The following is a 22,073-nucleotide window of genomic DNA, read 5'->3' as shown; positions in this document are numbered from 1 at the left end:
TTACTCTTCATCTGCGTCTGGCTCAGCGAAGGCGTACGGGTCGTACAGATCTCGTTTCCAGTCGTAAGGGTCAAACAGAGGGGCGGGGCTCTTCTCCTCCTTGGCGGGTGCTGCCGGTTCCTCCGCCTTCACCTCCTCTTTCACCTCCTCTTTGACGGGCGTGGCATCTGGCTCCGCCTCCACCACCGTCTCCTGGGCGACGGGGCGGGGGGGGGTGGTCGATGAGACAGTCTGGGTCCCAGTAAGGGTCGCAGTCGTACTCCATGCCTTTAACGGGGGGCGGGGGGGGAGGGGGAGGAGTTGTCGGGGCTGGCTCCGCCTTTTTTGGAGGAGGGGGTGGGGCAGGGGGCGCAGCCTGGGCGGCGGCGTGCAGCTCCGCCTCCGTCTTGGGTCTGCAGGGGGGGGGGGGGGGGGTATCATAGTTAGAGGAGCACTTCAACCATTTGAACTTTCCAACCGGAACTTTCACTTTCAAACATGTTTGGGGACATTTTAACGTCTACTCAGACTTCTGTGTTTCACCTCAGACTCTTTTTAAGTATTTAGATATTTAATATTCATCTTATCAGACACGCCCCCTTCCTTTACAAACCCAAAAACAAGCCTTTTAAAAAAAAATACAAATGAACTAAACCCACATAAAAACTAACCTACATGCTGGGTTAAACTAACCTACATGCTGGGTTAAACTAACCTACATGCTGGGTTAAACTAACCTACATGCTGGGTTAAACTAACCTACATGCTGGGTTAACACTAACCTACATGCTGGGTTAACACTAACCTACATGCTGGGTTAACACTAACCTGCATGCTGGGTTAAACTAACCTACATGCTGGGTTAACACTAACCTACATGCTGGGTTAACACTAACCTACATGCTGGGTTAACACTAACCTACATGCTGGGTTAACACTAACCTACATGCTGGGTTAAACTAACCTACATGCTGGGTTAACACTAACCTACATGCTGGGTTAACACTAACCTACATGCTGGGTTAAACTAACCTACATGCTGGGTTAAACTAACCTACATGCTGGGTTAAACTAACCTACATGTTGGGTTAACACTAACCTGCATGCTGGGTTACACTAACCTACATGCTGGGTTAAACTAACCTACATGCTGGGTTAACACTAACCTGCATGCTGGGTTAACACTAACCTACATGCTGGGTTAAACTAACCTACATGCTGGGTTAAACTAACCTACATGCTGGGTTAACACTAACCTGCATGCTGGGTTAACACTAACCTACATGCTGGGTTAAACTAACCTACATGCTGGGTTAACACTAACCTGGGTTAGGGTTAACACTAACCTGCATGCTGGGTTAAACTAACCTACATGCTGGGTTAAACTAACCTACATGCTGGGTTAAACTAACCTACATGCTGGGTTAACACTAACCTACATGCTGGGTTAACACTAACCTACATGCTGGGTTAAACTAACCTACATGCTGGGTTAACACTAACCTACATGCTGGGTTAACACTAACCTACATGCTGGGTTAAACTAACCTACATGCTGGGTTAACACTAACCTGCATGCTGGGTTAACACTAACCTACATGCTGGGTTAAACTAACCTACATGCTGGGTTAACACTAACCTGCATGGTGGGTTAAACTAACCTACATGCTGGGTTAACACTAACCTACATGCTGGGTTAACACTAACCTACATGCTGGGTTAACACTAACCTACATGCTGGGTTAACACTAACCTACATGTTGGGTTAAACTAACCTACATGCTGGGTTAAACTAACCTACATGCTGGGTTAAACTAACCTACATGCTGGGTTAACACTAACCTACATGCTGGGTTAACACTAACCTACATGCTGGGTTAACACTAACCTACATGTTGGGTTAAACTAACCTACATGCTGGGTTAAACTAACCTACATGCTGGGTTAAACTAACCTACATGCTGGGTTAACACTAACCTACATGCTGGGTTAAACTAACCTACATGTTGGGTTAACACTAACCTACATGCTGGGTTAACACTAACCTACATGCTGGGTTAAACTAACCTACATGCTGGGTTAAACTAACCTACATGGTGGGTTAAACTAACCTACATGCTGGGTTAAACTAACCTACATGCTGGGTTAACACTAACCTACATGCTGGGTTAACACTAACCTACATGCTGGGTTAAACTAACCTACATGGTGGGTTAAACTAACCTGCATGCTGGGTTAACACTAACCTACATGCTGGGTTAACACTAACCTACATGCTGGGTTAACACTAACCTACATGCTGGGTTAAACTAACCTACATGGTGGGTTAAACTAACCTACATGCTGGGTTAAACTAACCTACATGCTGGGTTAACACTAACCTACATGCTGGGTTAACACTAACCTACATGCTGGGTTAACACTAACCTACATGCTGGGTTAACACTAACCTACATGCTGGGTTAACACTAACCTACATGTTGGGTTAAACTAACCTACATGCTGGGTTAAACTAACCTACATGCTGGGTTAAACTAACCTACATGCTGGGTTAACACTAACCTACATGCTGGGTTAAACTAACCTACATGTTGGGTTAACACTAACCTACATGCTGGGTTAACACTAACCTACATGCTGGGTTAAACTAACCTACATGCTGGGTTAAACTAACCTACATGGTGGGTTAAACTAACCTACATGCTGGGTTAAACTAACCTACATGCTGGGTTAACACTAACCTACATGCTGGGTTAACACTAACCTACATGCTGGGTTAAACTAACCTACATGGTGGGTTAAACTAACCTGCATGCTGGGTTAACACTAACCTACATGCTGGGTTAACACTAACCTACATGCTGGGTTAACACTAACCTACATGCTGGGTTAAACTAACCTACATGGTGGGTTAAACTAACCTACATGCTGGGTTAAACTAACCTACATGCTGGGTTAACACTAACCTACATGCTGGGTTAACACTAACCTACATGCTGGGTTAAACTAACCTACATGCTGAGTTAAACTAACCTGCATGCTGGGTTGTAGCGTGGGTCACACAGCACCGGGACGCCCCCTGCTGGCAGCCAGACGATACTGGGCTTACACAGCTTGTCTCTGGGGTTGCAGAGGAAGATGACGTCAGCGTCGGCCAAGGGGTCAAGGGTCGTGGTGGGGGGTGGGGGGGGCTGGGTGGTGGTGGGGGTGGGGGGCGTGGTGGTGGGCGGGGCCGTGCTGGTCAGGACCCCCAGAGCGTTCTGGTAGCTGGAGGCGTCTGCTCCGTGGACCACCTCCAAGTGACGCATCTGCTGGTACAGCATCCTGATCCTGTCGATCTCATACAGCTGTAATATTATATATTATAATATGTTATTATTATCATTATGTAATATTATATAATATAATACATATCATTATTGTTACCAATGATACTAATGAAGGCTCTGTTCCATTCTGGTTGTTACAATGACACTAATGAAGGCTCTGTTCCATTCTCTTTGTTACAATGACACTAATGAAGGTTCTGTTCCATTCTGGTTGTTACAATGACACTAATGAAGGCTCTGTTCCATTCTCTTTGTTACAATGACACTAATGAAGGCTCTGTTCCATTCTGGTTGTTACAATAATACTAATGAAGGCTCTGTTCCATTCTCTTTGTTACAATGATACTAATGAAGGCTCTGTTCCATTCTGGTTGTTACAATGACACTAATGAAGGCTCTGTTCCATTCTGGTTGTTACAATGACACTAATGAAGGCTCTGTTCCATTCTGGTTGTTACAATGACACTAATGAAGGCTCTGTTCCATTCTGGTTGTTACAATGATACTAATGAAGGCTCTGTTCCATTCTGGTTGTTACAATGATGGCAACTAATGAAGGCTCTGTTCTATTCTGGTCAAGGGTACTTACTCCTTCAGTATGTCCGATACTGTTATAGAAGCGGTAGTAAGACTGGAAGTCGGGGGTTCCTCGGTACCATTTGGGTTCCACGTTCCTCTTGGGTCGAGAATGAGACAGGAAGTCATTGGCGTGAGACGAGTCTATTCTCAGGTTTCCTTTACGGTTAGAGAAGAGAAGAAACACCATCAGGTAGAATTATTCATGTCAGGTGAATAAACAAGTTTAAACCATCAGGTAGAATTATTCATGTCAGGTGAATAAACAAGTTTAAACCATCAGGTAGAATTATTCATGTCAGGTGAATAAACAAGTTTAAACCATCAGGTAGAATTATTCATGTCAGGTGAATAAACAGGTTTAATAACCATCAGGTAGAATTCATGTCAGGTGAATAAAACAAGTTTAATAGCAATAATTTGATGACCGGGTGGCTGGTCAGTGGTCAGTAGGAGACACAGTAGAGACTCTAAATATATGAATAAACTGTACCTGATAGTTAGGATGGTAAATATATGAATAAACTGTACCTGATAGTTAGGATGGTAAATATATGAATAAACTGTACCTGATAGTTGGGATGGTTAAATATATTAATAAACTGTATCTGATAGTTAGGATGGTTAAATATATTAATAAACTGTACCTGATAGTTAGGATGGTAAATATATTAAGAAACTGTATCAGATCGTTAGGATGGTTAAATATATTAATAAACTGTACCTGATAGTTAGGATGGTAAATATATTAATAAACTGTATCTGATAGTTAGGATATAGTTAGGATGGTTAAATATATTAATAAACTGTACCTGATAGTTAGGATGGTAAATATATTAATAAACTGTACCTGATAGTTAGGATGGTTAAATATATTAATAAACTGTATCTGATAGTTAGGATGGTAAATATATTAATAAACTGTACCTGATAGTTAGGAGGGTTAAATATATGAATAAACTGTACCTGATAGTTAGGATGGTAAATATATTAATACACTGTACCTGATAGTTAGGATGGTAAATATTATTAATAAACTGTACCTGATAGTTAGGATGGTAAATATATTAATACACTGTACCTGATAGTTAGGATGGTAAATATGTTAATAAACTGTATCTGATAGTTAAGATGGTAAATATTATTAATAAACGGTACCTGATAGTTAGGATGGTAAATATTATTAATAAACTGTACCTGATAGTTAGGATGGTAAATATTATTAATAAACGGTACCTGATAGTTAGGATGGTAAATATATTAATAAACTGTTTCTGATAGTTAGGATGGTTAAATATATTAATAAACTGTATCTGATAGTTAGGATAAACTAAATAATAATAATAAACGGTACCTTCAGCATTCTTTAGTTTCACGAGAGATGTTCCTTCTAGCAAATCTGCATCCAGAAAAAGAGGAAGAACACTTTAAATTACAAAATAAGAGAAAGAGGAAGAACACTTTAAATTACAAAATAAGAGAAAGAGGTTGCTCATCAACAATGGGTTTTCTCAGTGGAGAGCTGGACCCACAATCTATACACATCAATCTATACACAATCTATAAACAATCTATACACATCAATCTATACACAATCTATACACATCAATCTATACACAATCTATACACATCAAAAGAAGGAATTAAAAAAATCCCAAAAAGGAATCACATCCAAAATGTCAAATCAATGGATGACAGAGTATGCTCTGATGAAGGCCTAGGGCCTTGTTAAGGCTATTAGGCCTTACTTCAGCTATGAGATGGATGCTCTGATGATGGCCTAGGGAAGTGTTTATCAACCCTGGCAAACGTCCCAATTTTGGGCTGGGGCTACTGCTGAGGTGTGCCGCGCCGTTTGAAGAAGGGTTTTTTTTTTTTTACAATAATAATAATCAGGCATGCAAACAGCCCCGAGGTGAAAAGGGTGACAACATGCTGTTTTTTTTCCGGGTCAGGTGTCACACTATTGCCCTATTTGGATTCAAAACGGCTAGTGGAAGCTGAAAAGCTACAAGTTTGCATGTCTGAATAATGCAAAAACAGAAATATTTGTTTGCATTTGCTTTTTTTCTCCCCCATATATTTTCATAATAAAAAAATGCGTATCGTATCGAAATCGTATCGAAGTTGTGTGCCCAATATCGTATCGTATCGTGAAATTAGTGTATCGGCACACCCCTAGTGTGTGTGTATATATATACCGTATATATATATATATAATTATATATATATATATATATATATATATATATATATACCGTATATCTAGGTGTGCCCTGGGATCTTTTGGCTATGCCAGGTGTGCCTTGGCACAAAAAAGGTTGATAAACACTGGCCTAGGGCCTTGTTAAGGCTATCAGGCCTTACTTCAGCTATGAGATGCTCTGATGAAGACCTAGGGCCTTGTTAAGGCTATTAGGCCTTACTTCAGCTATGAGATGCTCTGATGAAGACCTAGGGCCTTGTTAAGGCTATTAGGCCTTACTTCAGCTATGAGATGCTCTGATGAAGACCTAGGGCCTTGTTAAGGCTATTAGGCCTTACTTCAGCTATGAGATGCTCTGATGAAGGCCTAGGGCCTTGTTAAGACTATTAGGCCTTACTTCAGCTATAAGATGGAGGCTCTGATGAAGACCTAGGGCCTTGTTAAGGCTATTAGGCCTTACTTCAGCTATGAGATGCTCTGATGAAGGCCTAGGGCCTTGTTAAGGCTATTAGGCCTTACTTCAGCTATAAGATGGAGGCTCTGATGAAGACCTAGGGCCTTGTTAAGGCTATTAGGCCTTACTTCAGCTATAAGATGCTCTGATGAAGGCCTAGGGCCTTGTTAAGGCTATAAGGCCTTTCTTCAGCTATAAGATGGAGGCTCTGATGAAGACCTAGGGCCTTGTTAAGACTATCAGGCCTTACTTCAGCTATGAGATGCTCTGATGAAGGTCTAGGGCCTTGTTAAGGCTATCAGGCCTTACTTCAGCTATGAGATGCTCTGATGAAGACCTAGGGCCTTGTTAAGGCTATCAGGCCTTACTTCAGCTATGAGATGCTCTGATGAAGGCCTAGGGCCTTGTTAAGGCTATTGGCCGCGTTTCCCAACGAGATTCGTAGAGATGCTGCGTTGAGATCCTGCGCAGGTTGTACGACGGGTCTAACGTGCGTCCACACAATCTGCGCAGTACCATAGCAGCCACGTAGATTTCAGCTCATGCGCTGCCTACGCAGCCTGCGTAAGAGCCTGGGACCCGGCGAAACCAACGCTCTACCCTCATTAGTAGCAGCTGGTTCTGCCCAACGTGCAATCGCTTCACACGTCCACGGCGTTACGTTTCTGCTAAAACTACATTTGGGAGACAGAATGGCGTATCCTACTCTCCTCCTACTTCTGCGAGAGGCGTAGCCCTGCAGTGCTGTCCTACGAAGCAGTTTGTTACTAGCGCCCTGGGGCGGTAGTAACACCGATCGTAGCGAAATAGATCCATGAAAAGACCGACCGACCACACACACACACACACACACACACACACACACACACACACACATTTAATTTATATATATATATATATATATATATATATATATATGTATATACACACACTCACACACACACACACACAACGCGGGCAGCTGCGCTGCTTCTAGCCCTGATTCAGAGCGTTAGTGGGTACAGCCACACATCCGTAAAGCGTCCGTCAAGTTTCCGTACGGTCGCCGGAAGTCCCATCCACTCCCATGTTAAGTTTAAAACCGGAAGTACCGTTCCGTTTTTTTTTTTAACATGGGAGTGGATGGGACCTCCGGCGTCCGTACGGCAACTTGACGGACGCTTTACGGACATGTGTGGCTGTAGTTCACTAACGCTCTGAACCAGGGCTTCGTCCTCTATATGCATGAACCCGAAGTTTACAAATTGTACTCTCACGGATGATCCGATCGTCTGATAAAAATATTAAGCATATGCCAAGTTAACTAAAGGTATATAAATGATGCTGAGCTAAACATGTTTACTTAATTTCGAAGTTTTATAGTTAAACGTTATGATGAAAGTCCCCAGTTCCTCTCACAAAGTGACAGCTGTTGCGCTCGCCATGTTTATGAATGGTTAAAACATCTTTTGAAACTAGCAGATCTACAAGCTCACAACGCTTCACAAGCTTGTAGATTTGCTATTTTCAAAAGATTTTAATACATATTAATTTTGGGAAATGGGACATTCTGCATTCCTTTTGGTATTTTAAGTATATTTAATTTACTTGCATAATGGGGACACTTTAGTGTTTTATTTAACTTGCAGATGTCAACTCACCACTGTAATTTCATTCATAAATATATTATTCAAAAGTTGTATTTGGAGTGGACTGCTTCAGGACATCTGACAGTTGGCTCTGGTATTTTTATGATCCATTTCACTTTCGCAAAGGGTGTTTAAACTGCAGTGTAGCGTATGACAGCCCTACGTAGTTTACGTCGGCCTTACGTAGACTTCGTCCAGGAGGTCTTTACGTCTATGCTGTCTCGCGAATGTAGTTTTAGCACACACGTAATGAGAACCTGCGACGATGGTGCCTCCTGAAGCCAGTTTAGATACCACGTAGAGCACACACAGCTGCTACTAATGAAGATAGATCGTGGCGGGGTTGCTACTGCGCAGGTGCGTGGAGGCTCTCACGCAGCTTCTAGGCTGCGTCTGAGCTCAAAGTCGTTTGGGAAACCTGGCCATTAGGCCTTACTTCAGCTATAAGATGCTCTGATGAAGGCCTAGGGCCTTGTTAAGACTATTAGGCCTTTCTTCAGCTATAAGATGGAGGCTCTGATGAAGGCCTAGGGCCTTGTTAAGACTATTAGGCCTTACTTCAGCTATGAGATGCTCTGATGAAGACCTAGGGCCTTGTTAAGGCCTTACTAGAGATGCTCTGATGAAGGCTCATGTTCATGTATTGGTGCCAATAGAAAAAGTGGAAATGTGAGAACTTTGTCCTCCATTGAATTTTTTTTTTTGGATGTGCTACCTTTATGGGATTTTAATGTACACGTGCGTGCGTGCGTGCGTGCGTGCGTGCGTGCGTGCGTGCGTGCGTGCGTGCGTGCGTGTGCGCGTGCGTGCGTGCGTGCGTGCGTGCGTGTGTGCGTGTGCGCGTGTGTGTGTGTGCGCGTGTGTGTGTGTGTGTGCGTGTGTGTGTGTGTGTGTGTGTGTGTGTGTGTGTGTGTGTGTGTGTGTGTGTGTGTGTGTGTGTGTGTGTGTGTGTGTGTGTGTGTGTGTGTGTGTGTGTGTGTGTGTGTGTGTGTCTCTGTACTTAATGTATCATTTGTTTGCACAATATTCTGGAGTGAAAGGTGAAAGGTCAAGGTGTGTTCCATTCTACACACCTGGCAGGAATAGAAGGCACCACAGCGCCCTCATCAGGACAACATGTGACGTCGTCATCCTTGGAAACTGCAATGACATTAAATACACCTTAACACCTTAACTAAGTTACACCTTAACACCTTAACTAAGTTACACCTTAACACCTTAACTAAGTTACACGTTAACTTATTATAATATCATTATATAATATATCATAATAAATACACCTTAACACCTTAACTAAGTTACACCTTAACACCTTAACACCTTAACACCTTAACTAAGATACACCTTAACTTATTACAATATCATTATATAATATATCATAATAAATACACCTTAACACCTTAACTAAGTTACACCTTAACTTATTACACTATAATAATTATATGATATATATATAATTATTATATAATATTATTATATAATATATCATAATAAATACACCTTAACACCTTAACTAAGTTACACCTTAACACCTTAACACCTTAACACCTTAACTAAGTTACACCTTAACTTATTACAATATAATAATGATATGATGTATATATAATTATTATATAATATTATTATATAATATATCATAATAAATACACCTTAACTTATTAAAATATAATAATTATATGATATATATATAATTATTATATAATATCATTATATAATATATAATAATAAATGCACCTTAACTTTTCCACTTACAACACTTTCATTATATGATATATATATAATTATTATATAATATTATTATATAATATATAATAATAAATACACCTTAACTTCTCCACTTACAACACTTTCATTATATGATGTAATATATAATTATTATAGAATATTATTATATAATTAAGGCTTGGACACGATTAAAAAAATAATCTAATTAATTAGAGGCTTTGAAATTAATTAATCGCATGTTTAATCGCATATACATATTTGACCTGATATTTGACCCATTAGGCCATTATAATGTTTTTTTCCCTAAATTTACTTGTGTAAAAGTACAAAGATATTTGTATCAAAATATACTTAAAGGTCAAAAGTAAAAGTACTCATTATGCAGAATGTCCCATTTCACAAGTTGTCAAATGTATAAAAATCTTTTTGAAAATAGCAAATCTACAAGCTCACAATGCGTCGCAATGCGACTCATTGTGAGCTTGTAGATCTGCTATTTTCCAATGGCTGAAATGTATGGACCATATAATGACTTAAAGAACAATAGATTGTGTTCTGGTCCATATAATGACTTAGAGAACAATATATTGTGTTCTGGTCCATATAATGACTTAATAAAACAATATATTGTGTTCTGGTCCATATAATGACTTAGAGAACAATATATTGTGTTCTGGTCCATATAATGACTTAATAAAACAATAGATTGTGTTCTGGTCCATATAATGACTTAGAGAACAATATATTGTGTTCTGGTCCATATAATGACTTAATAAAACAATATATTGTGTTCTGGTCCATATAATGACTTAGAGAACAATAGATTGTGTTCTGGTCCATATAATGACTTAATAAAACAATATATTGTGTTCTGGACCATATAATGACTTAATAAAACAATAGATTGTGTTCTGGACCATATAATGACTTAATAAAACAATAGATTGTGTTCTGGACCATATAATGACTTAATAAAACAATAGATTGTGTTCTGGACCATATAATGACTTAATAAAACAATATATTGTGTTCTGGTCCATATAATGACTTAATAAAACAATATATTGTGTTCTGGACCATATAATGACTTAATAAAACAATAGATTGTGTTCTGGACCATATAATGACTTAATAAAACAATAGATTGTGTTCTGGTCCATATAATGACTTAATAAAACAATAGATTGTGTTCTGGTCCATATAATGACTTAGAGAACAATAGATTGTGTTCTGGTCCATATAATGACTTAATAAAACAATAGATTGTGTTCTGGTCCATATAATGACTTAATAAAACAATAGATTGTGTTCTGGACCATATAATGACTTAATAAAACAATAGATTGTGTTCTGGACCATATAATGACTTAATAAAACAATAGATTGTGTTCTGGACCATATAATGACTTAATAAAACAATAGATTGTGTTCTGGTCCATATAATGACTTAATAAAACAATAGATTGTGTTCTGGACCATATAATGACTTAATAAAACAATAGATTGTGTAATAAAAGTAAAATATCAAACACTCACCTGCCTGCTGGCTTCAGATCAGCTCCACAGTCACAGAGACTCTGAGAAGTTCACTTAAAGATCTGACAACAGATCACAGCTGCTCTGTTTTCATTGGCTGTCCAGAACTCTGTCTCTCCACCCACTGCATTTACTCCTGAAGAAATACTCTGATTTCATATTTACTTCAGTAAAAGTAACAAGGGTAAAAGTACAAAAGTATTGGTAACAAAATGTACTGACAGTACCAAGTGTAACAGTAGTCCGCATGTAGAATGACCCATTTCATATTTTTATCACACATTATTTTAATATATGTGTATTTTTAAATGTTTTAGAAAATAGAAAAATAGAAAGTATAAAATAGAGCTAAAAGGGACATTTAACTTTAAAATACTTCTGGGCTAATTTTAACGTCTACTCGGGCTTTTGTGTTTCACTAATCAGACACTTTTTAAGTTGCTTTATTCCATATTTACTTATATATATATTCATTTTATCAGACACGCCCCCATAAACCCATGCATTGAACTTCTTCAAACTTGATAATGAGTAAGATGGTTAAAATGGAGTTAGAAGGTCAATGGGTTTCTATAATGAGTTAATATAATGATAATGAATAAGATGGTTAAAATGGAGTTAGAAGGTCAATGGGTTTCTATAATGAGTTAATATAATGATAATGAATAAGATGGTTAAAATGGAGTTAGAAGGTCAATGGGTTTCTATAATGAGTTAATATAATAATAATGAGTAAGATGGATAAAATGGAGTTAGAAGGTCAATGGGTTTCTATAATGAGTTAATATAATGATAATGAATAAGATGGTTAAAATGGAGTTAGAAGGTCAATGGGTTTCTATAATGAGTTAATATAATGATAATGAATAAGATGGTTAAAATGGAGTTAGAAGGTCAATGGGTTTCTATAATGAGTTAATATAATGATAATGAATAAGATGGTTAAAATGGAGTTAGAAGGTCAATGGGTTTCTATAATGAGTTAATATAATAATAATGAGTAAGATAGTTAAAATGGAGTTAGAAGGTCAATGGGTTTCTATAGGAGGGGGCGTGTCTGATACAATGGAGTGGTTCTCAAAGTGTGGTCAGGGGACCCCCAGGGGTCCTTGAGGGGGTTCCAGGGGGTCCCCAGCTAAATGTGTTAATATAACATCAAAAACAGTTCTACCACTTTAACCCTATAATATACATCAACTATTTGGAAAATAGTTGATCTACAAGCTTGTGAGCTTGTAGATCGGCTATTTTCTAAAAGAAAATGTAGAAAGAAATATGAAAGATTGTGAATATCTTTGTGGAAAAACCACTGATCCAATAAATATTAAATATCTTAATATTGAATCAAGCAACTTAAACAACAGTCTGGGGTGAAACGCATAATACCTGAGTATATGTTCTGTTATATGAGTAAATGTACTGAGTATATGTTCTGTTATATGAGTAAATGTTCTGAGTATATGTTATGTTATAGAGTAAATGTTCTGAGTATATGTTCTGTTATATGAGTAAATGTACTGAGTATATGTTCTGTTATATGAGTAAATGTTCTGAGTATATGTTATGTTATAGAGTAAATGTACTGAGTATTATGTTATATGAGTAAATGTACTGAGTATATGTTATGTTATAGAGTAAATGTTCTGAGTATATGTTATGTTATAGAGTAAATGTTCTGAGTATATGTTCTGTTATAGAGTAAATGTACTTCTGCAGTGACATATTGGTTTTTTATTGATTGAATACTTTATTTAGAAGTTTGCAGAGAAAACGGCACATGGAAGGACAGTTTACAATACAAGGTCAACAAACAGTACTTGAGTAAATGTACTCTTATGTGTGAGACGTGGACAACATCAGGCTCATTATGTTGAACTACAGGAAGTGAAGTTCAACATGTCATAAAAACCATAAAAGAGAAAAACTTCAAACAAAACCGGCTTCCTTGTAAAAACGCTAACAGCAGTGTCCCCGCTGTGAACAGGGTCTCCCAGGGGCTGCTGCAGGGGCCGGGGGGAGGCCTATTTCAATCCAAATAAAGCATTAAAGTGTTTATTATTATAAATGTACACAATAGCTAAAGAGCTTTTAGAGCATGTAGTTTCAGAGCAGGGCTAACAGAGGAGGCTGTTCCCCTCACATCTGTATGCAAATGACCTCCTGAACCCCTCACATCTGTATGCAAATGACCTCCTGAACCCCTCACATCTGTATGCAAATGACCTCCTGAACATAATTCTACATTCATTCAAACTCTGAACTGAGTCTAATGATCGTTACAATGTCCTGATGTGAAAAAACAAATTTCAAAAGAAGAAGGTTTTTTGTTGTTCTTTATGTATTATGGAAAATCTAAATCTGTTGGGAATATGTTTTATTTTTATGTAATGTAATGTAATGTAATGTAATGTAATGTAATGTAATGTAAGGTTGATATGACACACTGACTATAAAGAAAATAAAGACAAGGCGCTTCATGTCAAAAAGGTTTTAAAGTGTAAAAACACAACATATGGTGTAAAGTATACTGTATACGTGGTGACATTCAGCTCTTGACCAAACTTGCCTGGAAGGTAAAAATTAACCCCCTCTCCCAAAACAGCTGGAAACGTCCTTTTAACTTTGTTCTTGACGAGTCAAAAAACATAGAGGGGAGTCGAGTCAACGGCTGTTTGAACAGATATACAGCATTATGAGCCGACCCCAAAACACACGGATTCTAACCTCACATTATGTGTGTGTGTGTGTGTGTGTGTGTGTGTGTGTGTGTGTGTGTGTGTGTGTGTGTGTGTGTGTGTGTGTGTGTGTGTGTGTGTGTGTGTGTGTGTGTGTGTGTGTGTGTGTGTGTGTGTGTGTGTGTGTGACTGATTTATTCTGTGTGCATCCATTAGCTCATCCATTGTGACTGCGTAAATCAGCAGTCTGATCCCCACACACACTCTTTAATCTTTCATATTAGCATGTAAACTGTCTGGGTCCTACTGGGAAGGTCAACTATAAATACATATTATAAATACACACTGTAAATACATATTATAAATACACACTGTAAATACATATTATAAATACATATTATAAATACATATTAGCATGTAAACTGTCTAGGGTAGCCTACTGGGAGGAGGGTCAACTATAAATAGAAAAGGCCAGCTGGCTTTTAGATAGTTGGCATTAAATACCATTTCTGAGGTTGGTTCATCAAACACATGACACTTAATCCATCCTGAAGTGCATCAACATCATAGAACATAAATGAACTGTAGGCTATATTTATATATTATATTATATTATATTATATTATATTATATTATATTATATTATATTATATTATATTATATTATATTAATATTTATATTTATACTACATTTATATTTATACTTTTGTCTCTATGTCTCTATAAATATAAATTTATATTTATATTTATATTTATATTTATATTTATATTTATATTTATATTTACATTTATATTTATATTTATATTTATATTATATTTATATTTATACTACATTTATATTGATACTTTTGTCTCTATGTCTCTATAAATATAAATATATATTTATATTTATATTATATTTATATTTATATTTATATTTATATTTATACTACATTTATATTTATACTTTTGTCTCTATGTCTCTATAAATATAAATATATATTTATATTTATATTTATATTTATATTTATATTTATATTTATATTTATATTTATATTTATATTATATTTATATTTATACTTTTGTCTCATACCTGATGTTTGCCTCAGTAACTCTTTGTGTGTGTTAGTGTGTGTTATAGTGTGTAATAGTGTGTGTTATAGTGTGTAATAGTGTGTGTTAGTGTGTGTAATAGTGTGTGTTAGTGTGTGTTATAGTGTGTAATAGTGTGTGTTAGTGTGTGTTATAGTGTGTAATAGTGTGTGTTAGTGTGTGTTATAGTGTGTAATAGTGTGTGTTAGTGTGTGTTATAGTGTGTAATAGTGTGTGTTAGTGTGTGTTATAGTGTGTAATAGTGTGTGTTAGTGTGTGTTATAGTGTGTAATAGTGTGTGTTAGTGTGTGTTATAGTGTGTAATAGTGTGTGTTAGTGTGTGTCTGTCATTCAAACGACAGCAGGTATGAGGTTGGTTTGTATGTGTATGTAATGACAGGTAGTAGTGTGTGTGTGTGTGTGTGTGTGTGTGTGTGTGTGTGTGTGTGTGTGTGTGTGTGTGTGTGTGTGTGTGTGTGTGTGTGTGTGTGTGTGTGTGTGTGTGTGTGTGTGTGTGTGTGTGTGTGTGTGTAATTACAGGTATGTAATCAGAGTCCCAGGCAGGAGACACAGAGTCTGACCAGGTGGCTAATCACTGCCTCTCCTCTCACAGGATAGACATTAAATAATAAATAATACATTCATAACTCCTCTCACACCTCTGGAATGGAGGGGAGAGACATTAAATAATAAATAATACATTCATAACTCCTCTCACACCACTGGAATGGAGAGGATAGACATTAAATAATAATATAACACCTAGAGGCTGAAAGAAATCAATCAATGTGTGAGAGGAGAGAAACGTCTTGTCTCTGCAGGATTGAAGACGTGTCACATCACATGCTCTCCATGCAAAAACACATGACTGTGTGTGTGTGTGTGTGTGTGTGTGTGTGTGTGTGTGTGTGTGTGTGTGTGTGTGTGTGTGTGTGTGTGTGTGTGTGTGTGTGTGTGTGTGTGTGTGTGTGTGTGTGTGTGTGTGTGTGTATTGAAGACGTGTCACATCACATGCTCTCCATGCAAAAACACATACAATGGACTGAGTTGAGACTGCAAGGGAAGACTGCATGTCTCTCTGCTGAGGACCTGTCTGTCTTTCTCTCTCTCTCTCTGAAGACTGCATGTCTCTCTGCTGAGGACCTGTCTGTCTTTCTCTCTCTCTCTCTGAAGACTGCATGTCTCTCTGCTGAGGACCTGTCTGTCTTTCTCTCTCTCTCTCTGAAGACTGCATGTCTCTCTGCTGAGGACCTGTCTGTCTTTCTCTCTCTGAAGACTGCATGTCTCTCTGCTGAGGACCTGTCTGTCTTTCTCTCTCTGAAGACTGCATGTCTCTCTGCTTAGGACCTGTCTGTCTTTCTCTCTCTGAAGACTGCATGTCTCTCTGCCGTAGAAAATTAAAACACCCCTGATGTCGTTGTAAATTAAAACACCCCTGATGTCGTTGTTGTAAATTAAAACACCCCTGATGTCGCTGTTGTAAATTAAAACACCCCTGATGTCGTTGTTGTAAATTAAAACCATAGAGAGGTGTTCATGTACCTTTGATCACAGCTTAGAGGAAGCATTTCTAACCAAAGTGCTGAAATATCATCAGCTAGAGAGCAGACCATATCACAGCTATTAGGCTATAGATTTTATTTATCTTTGGTAGCCTGGAGCACAAGTTGGTTGTGAGGGGCCTTCAAATGGCCGGCCTCCACAAAAGGAGGGCCAAACAGTTACCAAGGTACTGCTCAGTATCAGCTATTATATTATTGTTATTATTATTATTATTATTATTATTATTATTATTATTATTATTATTATTATTATTATTATTATTAGTATTATTATTACCAAGGTACTTCTCAGTATCAGCTGTTATAGGAAGGAGGCGTTGTTTCCTTTATCCATGATTGATGTCTTGGTGTCTGACAATTATGGACTGTATTGTATGTAACAATGTTCTGCCTTATATGCACTTTATAACTGTCTGTTTTCCTATTGTCTGACTGCAGTGGCAGTGTTTATGTCCTTTGTACGAGGCATTCTTGCATTCTGCCTTGAGATTAACGTGTGTGGCTACGTGAGCCTGGTTGTACTGTATGAGAGATATAATAAAGAAAGAACCTAAACGGTGGATTACGTCTCAGCCTCCACTTCCTGGGATCGTTACAATATATAAGAGACAGACAGATATACACACTACTATACAGAATGTCATTCAATCAGCTTTCAGGTTACTGGTATGAAGAGAGAAAACATATATAAACAAAAGAGGAAAATGAAAGAGGGGGGGGTAGGGGGGGTAGGTTAAGACTTAGACAGGGGCCATTTTCGAATTACAGCCTCCTGAAGGTGTATCTTCAGGGCAGTTTTGAAAGTGAGTAGGGTTTTACACTCCTTTACTCCTTTTGGTAGGGCATTCCACATTTTTGATGAATAGCATGAGAACGAGTTCATTCCCTTACTTGAGACAAATCTGGGTTGAACATGATTTGTGGAGCTGCCTCTGGTTTTATGATCATGGACTTCATTAACATTATGGAAGTATTTTGACAAATACAGGGGGATCCCAATGTTGTGGTGTATCTTGAAAACCAGGCCCATAGCAAGTTGCTGTACTCTGTCCTCAACCCTAAGCCATCCAATCCTAGCAAAATGAGCAGGGGTTAGATGGGTTCTGTGATTGAGGCCAAGAAGTAGCCTTACAAGTTTGTTTTGGGATGTTTGGAGCCTTGTTTTTAAGGCCTTGGAGGTGTTGTGATACCATGAAGTGCATGCATAATCATAATGACCTTGAATGAGGGCCCCTGCAAGAATCTTCAGAGTATTCTTACTGACTAGACGATCAATCCTCCACAAGTAGCGTGTAGTTTGGTTGACATTTTTGATCACTTTTTCTGCGTTTTTGTTACCAGAGAGGTTTGCCTCCAAGATGGAGCCCAGGTAGGTAATTTCATCCTTTCTTTTGATGACATCATCACCCACTTTGATCGTGAAACTCTCTGCCTTGCTAAGGTTAGGACTGGACCCAAAGAGGATGGATTCAGTTTTACCCAGGTGTAATGAAAGTTTGTTGTCAGAGAGCCAGATGCAGATCTTGTTGAGTTCAGAGCTGAGAGTTTTCTCAACCTGCAGCCTGTCCCTGTCCGAGACTAGCAGGGCCGAGTCATCTGCGAACAGGAACAGTTTGCAGTCGCAGGCTGATGACATATCATTCACATATATCAGGAACAGTAAAGGTCCTAGTATACTTCCTTGAGGAACACCACAAGTCACAGGGAGGGGGGGGGGGACTGGGTGCCGTTTACTTCCACCACTTGCTCCCTTCCTTCCAGGTAGGATCTCATCCACGAGCGTACCAGTGCCATCTATTAAGCCAAATTCCAAACCCGAAAATCTCGGCCACTCGCTCACTCCCACTCGGTCACTCCGACTTCAAACCGGAAGTAGTCAGGGTCCAATTATTCAGTTGCTTCTTGGAGGAGGCGAGTGGAGTTGAGTGGAGGAGCCGAGGAGGCTCTCCACTTCCGCATTTAGCGAGTGTACATCAAGTGTACACTCGACCACTCTCCACAGCTCCTCCGCGGCAGACTTCCGCATCACGTGTGCACGTTTTTTTTGTTTTTCCCCTTCTCCCGTGATGTATACATGGTCCTCCTCCACATGTGGCCACACAAACAATGCTTGAAACCTGAAACCATGCCGAAACACCGGCTGCCCCCCCCCTTCGCCCCCGCCGATCACTCAGTGTTTAAAAATAATGTATTGTATTTATATATAGACTGAATATAGGAGAGGACACTTTACGCTTTAACTATAGCCGTACTCATTCAATTCTGAACCGATTCTTAAAAATGTTAATTCTCTATTAGCTGTGAAGGTTCTTCTTCCATGTCTATCAGTCATGATTTATTTCGCTATCAAACAATATCAAGCAAAATCACAAAATCGTCTGAGTTTTTTTCTTTTTTCTTCGTCCCAGAAGTGGGGGGGATATCACCCAAACTCTCAAAACCCCGGACATTTGAAGGATTTTATAAAACCCCCCCAGACAGCCCCCCAAAAGAGGATATGTCCGGGTAAAAGAGGACGTATGGCCACCCTGCATGAATGATGTAATTCAGAGTCAGACATACTCTGTAATATACGGTGGCTGTTATAAGCAGCAGTGCCGTGCGGGACTGCTGCGGGGGGTGGGGGGTCTGGGGACTGTACGAGCAAAAAGAGGGACGGGTCAGGATTTAATTCATAAATGTAAGTTTGCTCATCCTGGCGCTTCGTTCACTATTTCAGGAATAAATGGCTTTGCACAAAATGTTAACTATAAAGATAACAATGTGGCCATCCTCCACATTGATGAGTTGTCTATTCTTATATTCTGTATTATTCTATACCTGCATATTATTCTATGCATGTATATTTTCATCCACGGCTCTGGTCCAGCTGTTTGAGACGTCATAAGTGATCGCGGAATTTTCCGTCGCTTTGAAATGAAGTAACATGATTCTGGTTGAGGTTTCCGGTGTGTTACATTGAAATCGGCGATCTATCGATTTCTGTGACGTTCAGGAAGTAACCCGATTCTGGTTGAGATATCCGGTTTGTTACACAGAAATCGGCAATCTATCAAATTCTGTGACTGCTAGCTAGCTTTTCAAATTATGTAAAAAATAGTCCTGCATTTGTTGTAAAATGTTCTTTATTTCAAATACATCCAACTATTAAGTAATTAATTACACAATCGACTGTCCTTTAATACAAAGATAAAACAAGCAACGCATAATAATAGCTATAAAGCAAAGACAAGGCTAACAATAGCTAAAGCTAATGCTCATTGTTATGCTAACTGAACCAATAGACTCCGTTCATCTGTTTGTATTCAAAGGTCTTTGTCGCCCTCATGTGGACAAAATGAATCACTACAAGTGGAATTGATTGGATACTTTATTAGCAGTTTAAGAACGAGATGACGCAATATGGAGCTAGTTTCTACAACACAAGCTGTTAAGATCTACAAGCTCAAAATGAGACGCATTGTGAGCTTGTAGATCTGCTATTTTCGGCGCGCGACACCGTCGTAGAACAGTGCGTCATGTTGACATGCTAACTGGCTAGGCTAGCTGCATCAAGTCACACGTTAGTAACCATGTGAGCACTTCCGTTTTCTCTTCAAAGTAAAACCGTAGTTAGTGTCATAATTAACATCGAAAACCAGGTGAGCGCTTCCGTTTTCTCTTCAAAATAACACCGGACGTGTCCACAAAGACTACACTTAAGAACTACATGTTCCATAGACCATGGGTCAGAAGAACTACATTCTAAGGACTACATTTCCCTTACACGATGCGTCGCTAGAAGAACTACAATCTAAGAACTACATTTCCCTTACACCATGCGTCGCTAGAAGAACTACATTCTAAGGACTACATTTCCCTTACACTATGTGGGTCAAGCTTCACATCTTACGCCACGAGAGCACTTCCGTTTTCTCGTCAAAATCACGTGTCAAGTCTCGCATCAAACGCAACTCGAACTCTTCCCTTCTTTTTACAAAATAAAATTGTTTTAACGTTTACTTTATGCTCTGTTCTGCGACGGTGTTGCCGAAAATAGCAGATCTACAAGCTCACAACGCATCTCATTGTGAGCTTGTAGATTTTAACATCTTATATTGTAGAAACCGCCATATATTGTGTCATCTCGTCTTATTTGAGTTCAAATGTTATTTATTAACGACTTCCTCTTTGTATTGATTCATTTTGTCCACATGAGGGCGACAAAGACCCTTTAATCCAAAGAGATGAACGGAGTTAAAGTGTTGTAAACATGAACACATTGTTATATTTATCATATTAGTTTAATGATTTAATTACATTTATCACTGTATTAGTTTAGAATCAGAATCAGAATCAGAAGACTTTATTGCCATGACATGTAGACATGTTAGGAATTTGGTTTGATGCAGTGGAGCGCAGTTTACAACAGGACTGGTGCAAGACAGGACAAGACAGTGCAAACCACATCATAGTGCAACAACAACTAATAAATAAAAATAAATATGAGAAGTGCCAAAAAGTGCCAAAAAGATCAAGTGTTCAGTTAGGACAGTCTCTGAGGTCAGGTAAGGTCAGGGGGGTGGGGGGGGACCAGCAGCATTCAGTAGCCGGATGGCCGTGGGGAAAAAGCTGTGTGAGTGTCGTGCCTTCACAGTTAATGTTTAATGTTTTAATTACATTTATCACTGTATTAGTTTAATGTTTTAATTACATTTATCACTGTATTAGTTTAATGTTTTAATTACATTTATCACTGTATTAGTTTAATGTTTTAGTTACATTTATCACTGTATTAGTTTAATGTTTTACATCAATGTTGCGTTTTTACCCCATGATGTTAGTTAGTTAGTTAGTTAGTTAGCTAGTTAGTTACTTAGTTAGTTAGATAGTTACTTAGTTAGTTACTTAGTTGGGTTAGGGTTAGTTGGGTTAGGGTTAGTTGGGTTAGGGTTAGTTGGGTTAGGGTTAGTTGGGTTAGGGTTAGTTGGGTTTGGGTTAATATGTTTTTATTTAATATTTCATTGTATTGTTTTACGCATATAACGCACTTAGACGTTATTAAACACATTTATGACGTGTTGTGTTTAGTTTAATATGTTATTGTAATTGTATTGTTTTACTAAACACATTGTGACATATGTGTTTAGTCAGCATTTTAATATTTTATTACGTCATCTTTGATGAAGAACAGTAAACTGTTTCCAGATCACTTTGCAGTGTGTGTGTGTGTGTGTGTGTGTGTGTGTGTGTGTGTGTGTGTGTGTGTGTGTGTGTGTGTGTGTGTGTGTGTGTGTGTGTGTGTGTGTGTGTGACCACGTTTAGACCATGTTTAGGTGATAAAAAAAAAGCCT

At 38.5% G+C, this 22,073-nt stretch overlaps 1 protein-coding gene across 1 annotated transcript; it reads right to left on the bottom strand.

Annotated features, from left to right (window-relative positions):
- Positions 1-11,446, bottom strand: LOC308092823 (uncharacterized protein; the record flags this gene model as incomplete). The annotated part of the gene is made up of 7 exons (XM_080438922.1): positions 11,434-11,446; positions 9,246-9,312; positions 5,239-5,283; positions 3,898-4,043; positions 3,013-3,326; positions 275-392; positions 1-192 (listed from the first exon to the last, which is right to left on the bottom strand). Exons 2-7 carry the CDS (start codon positions 9,301-9,303, stop codon positions 1-3), a joined length of 873 nt encoding a protein of 290 aa, XP_080295048.1. The 5' UTR covers positions 9,304-9,312; positions 11,434-11,446.
- Positions 11,447-22,073: the final 10,627 nt, after the last annotated feature.

This window comes from Gymnoscopelus braueri, assembly GCF_963280865.1.
Source record: "Gymnoscopelus braueri genome assembly, chromosome: 10".
Taxonomy (NCBI): domain Eukaryota; kingdom Metazoa; phylum Chordata; class Actinopteri; order Myctophiformes; family Myctophidae; genus Gymnoscopelus; species Gymnoscopelus braueri.
This window is presented reverse-complemented; position numbering and strand designations above follow the sequence as displayed.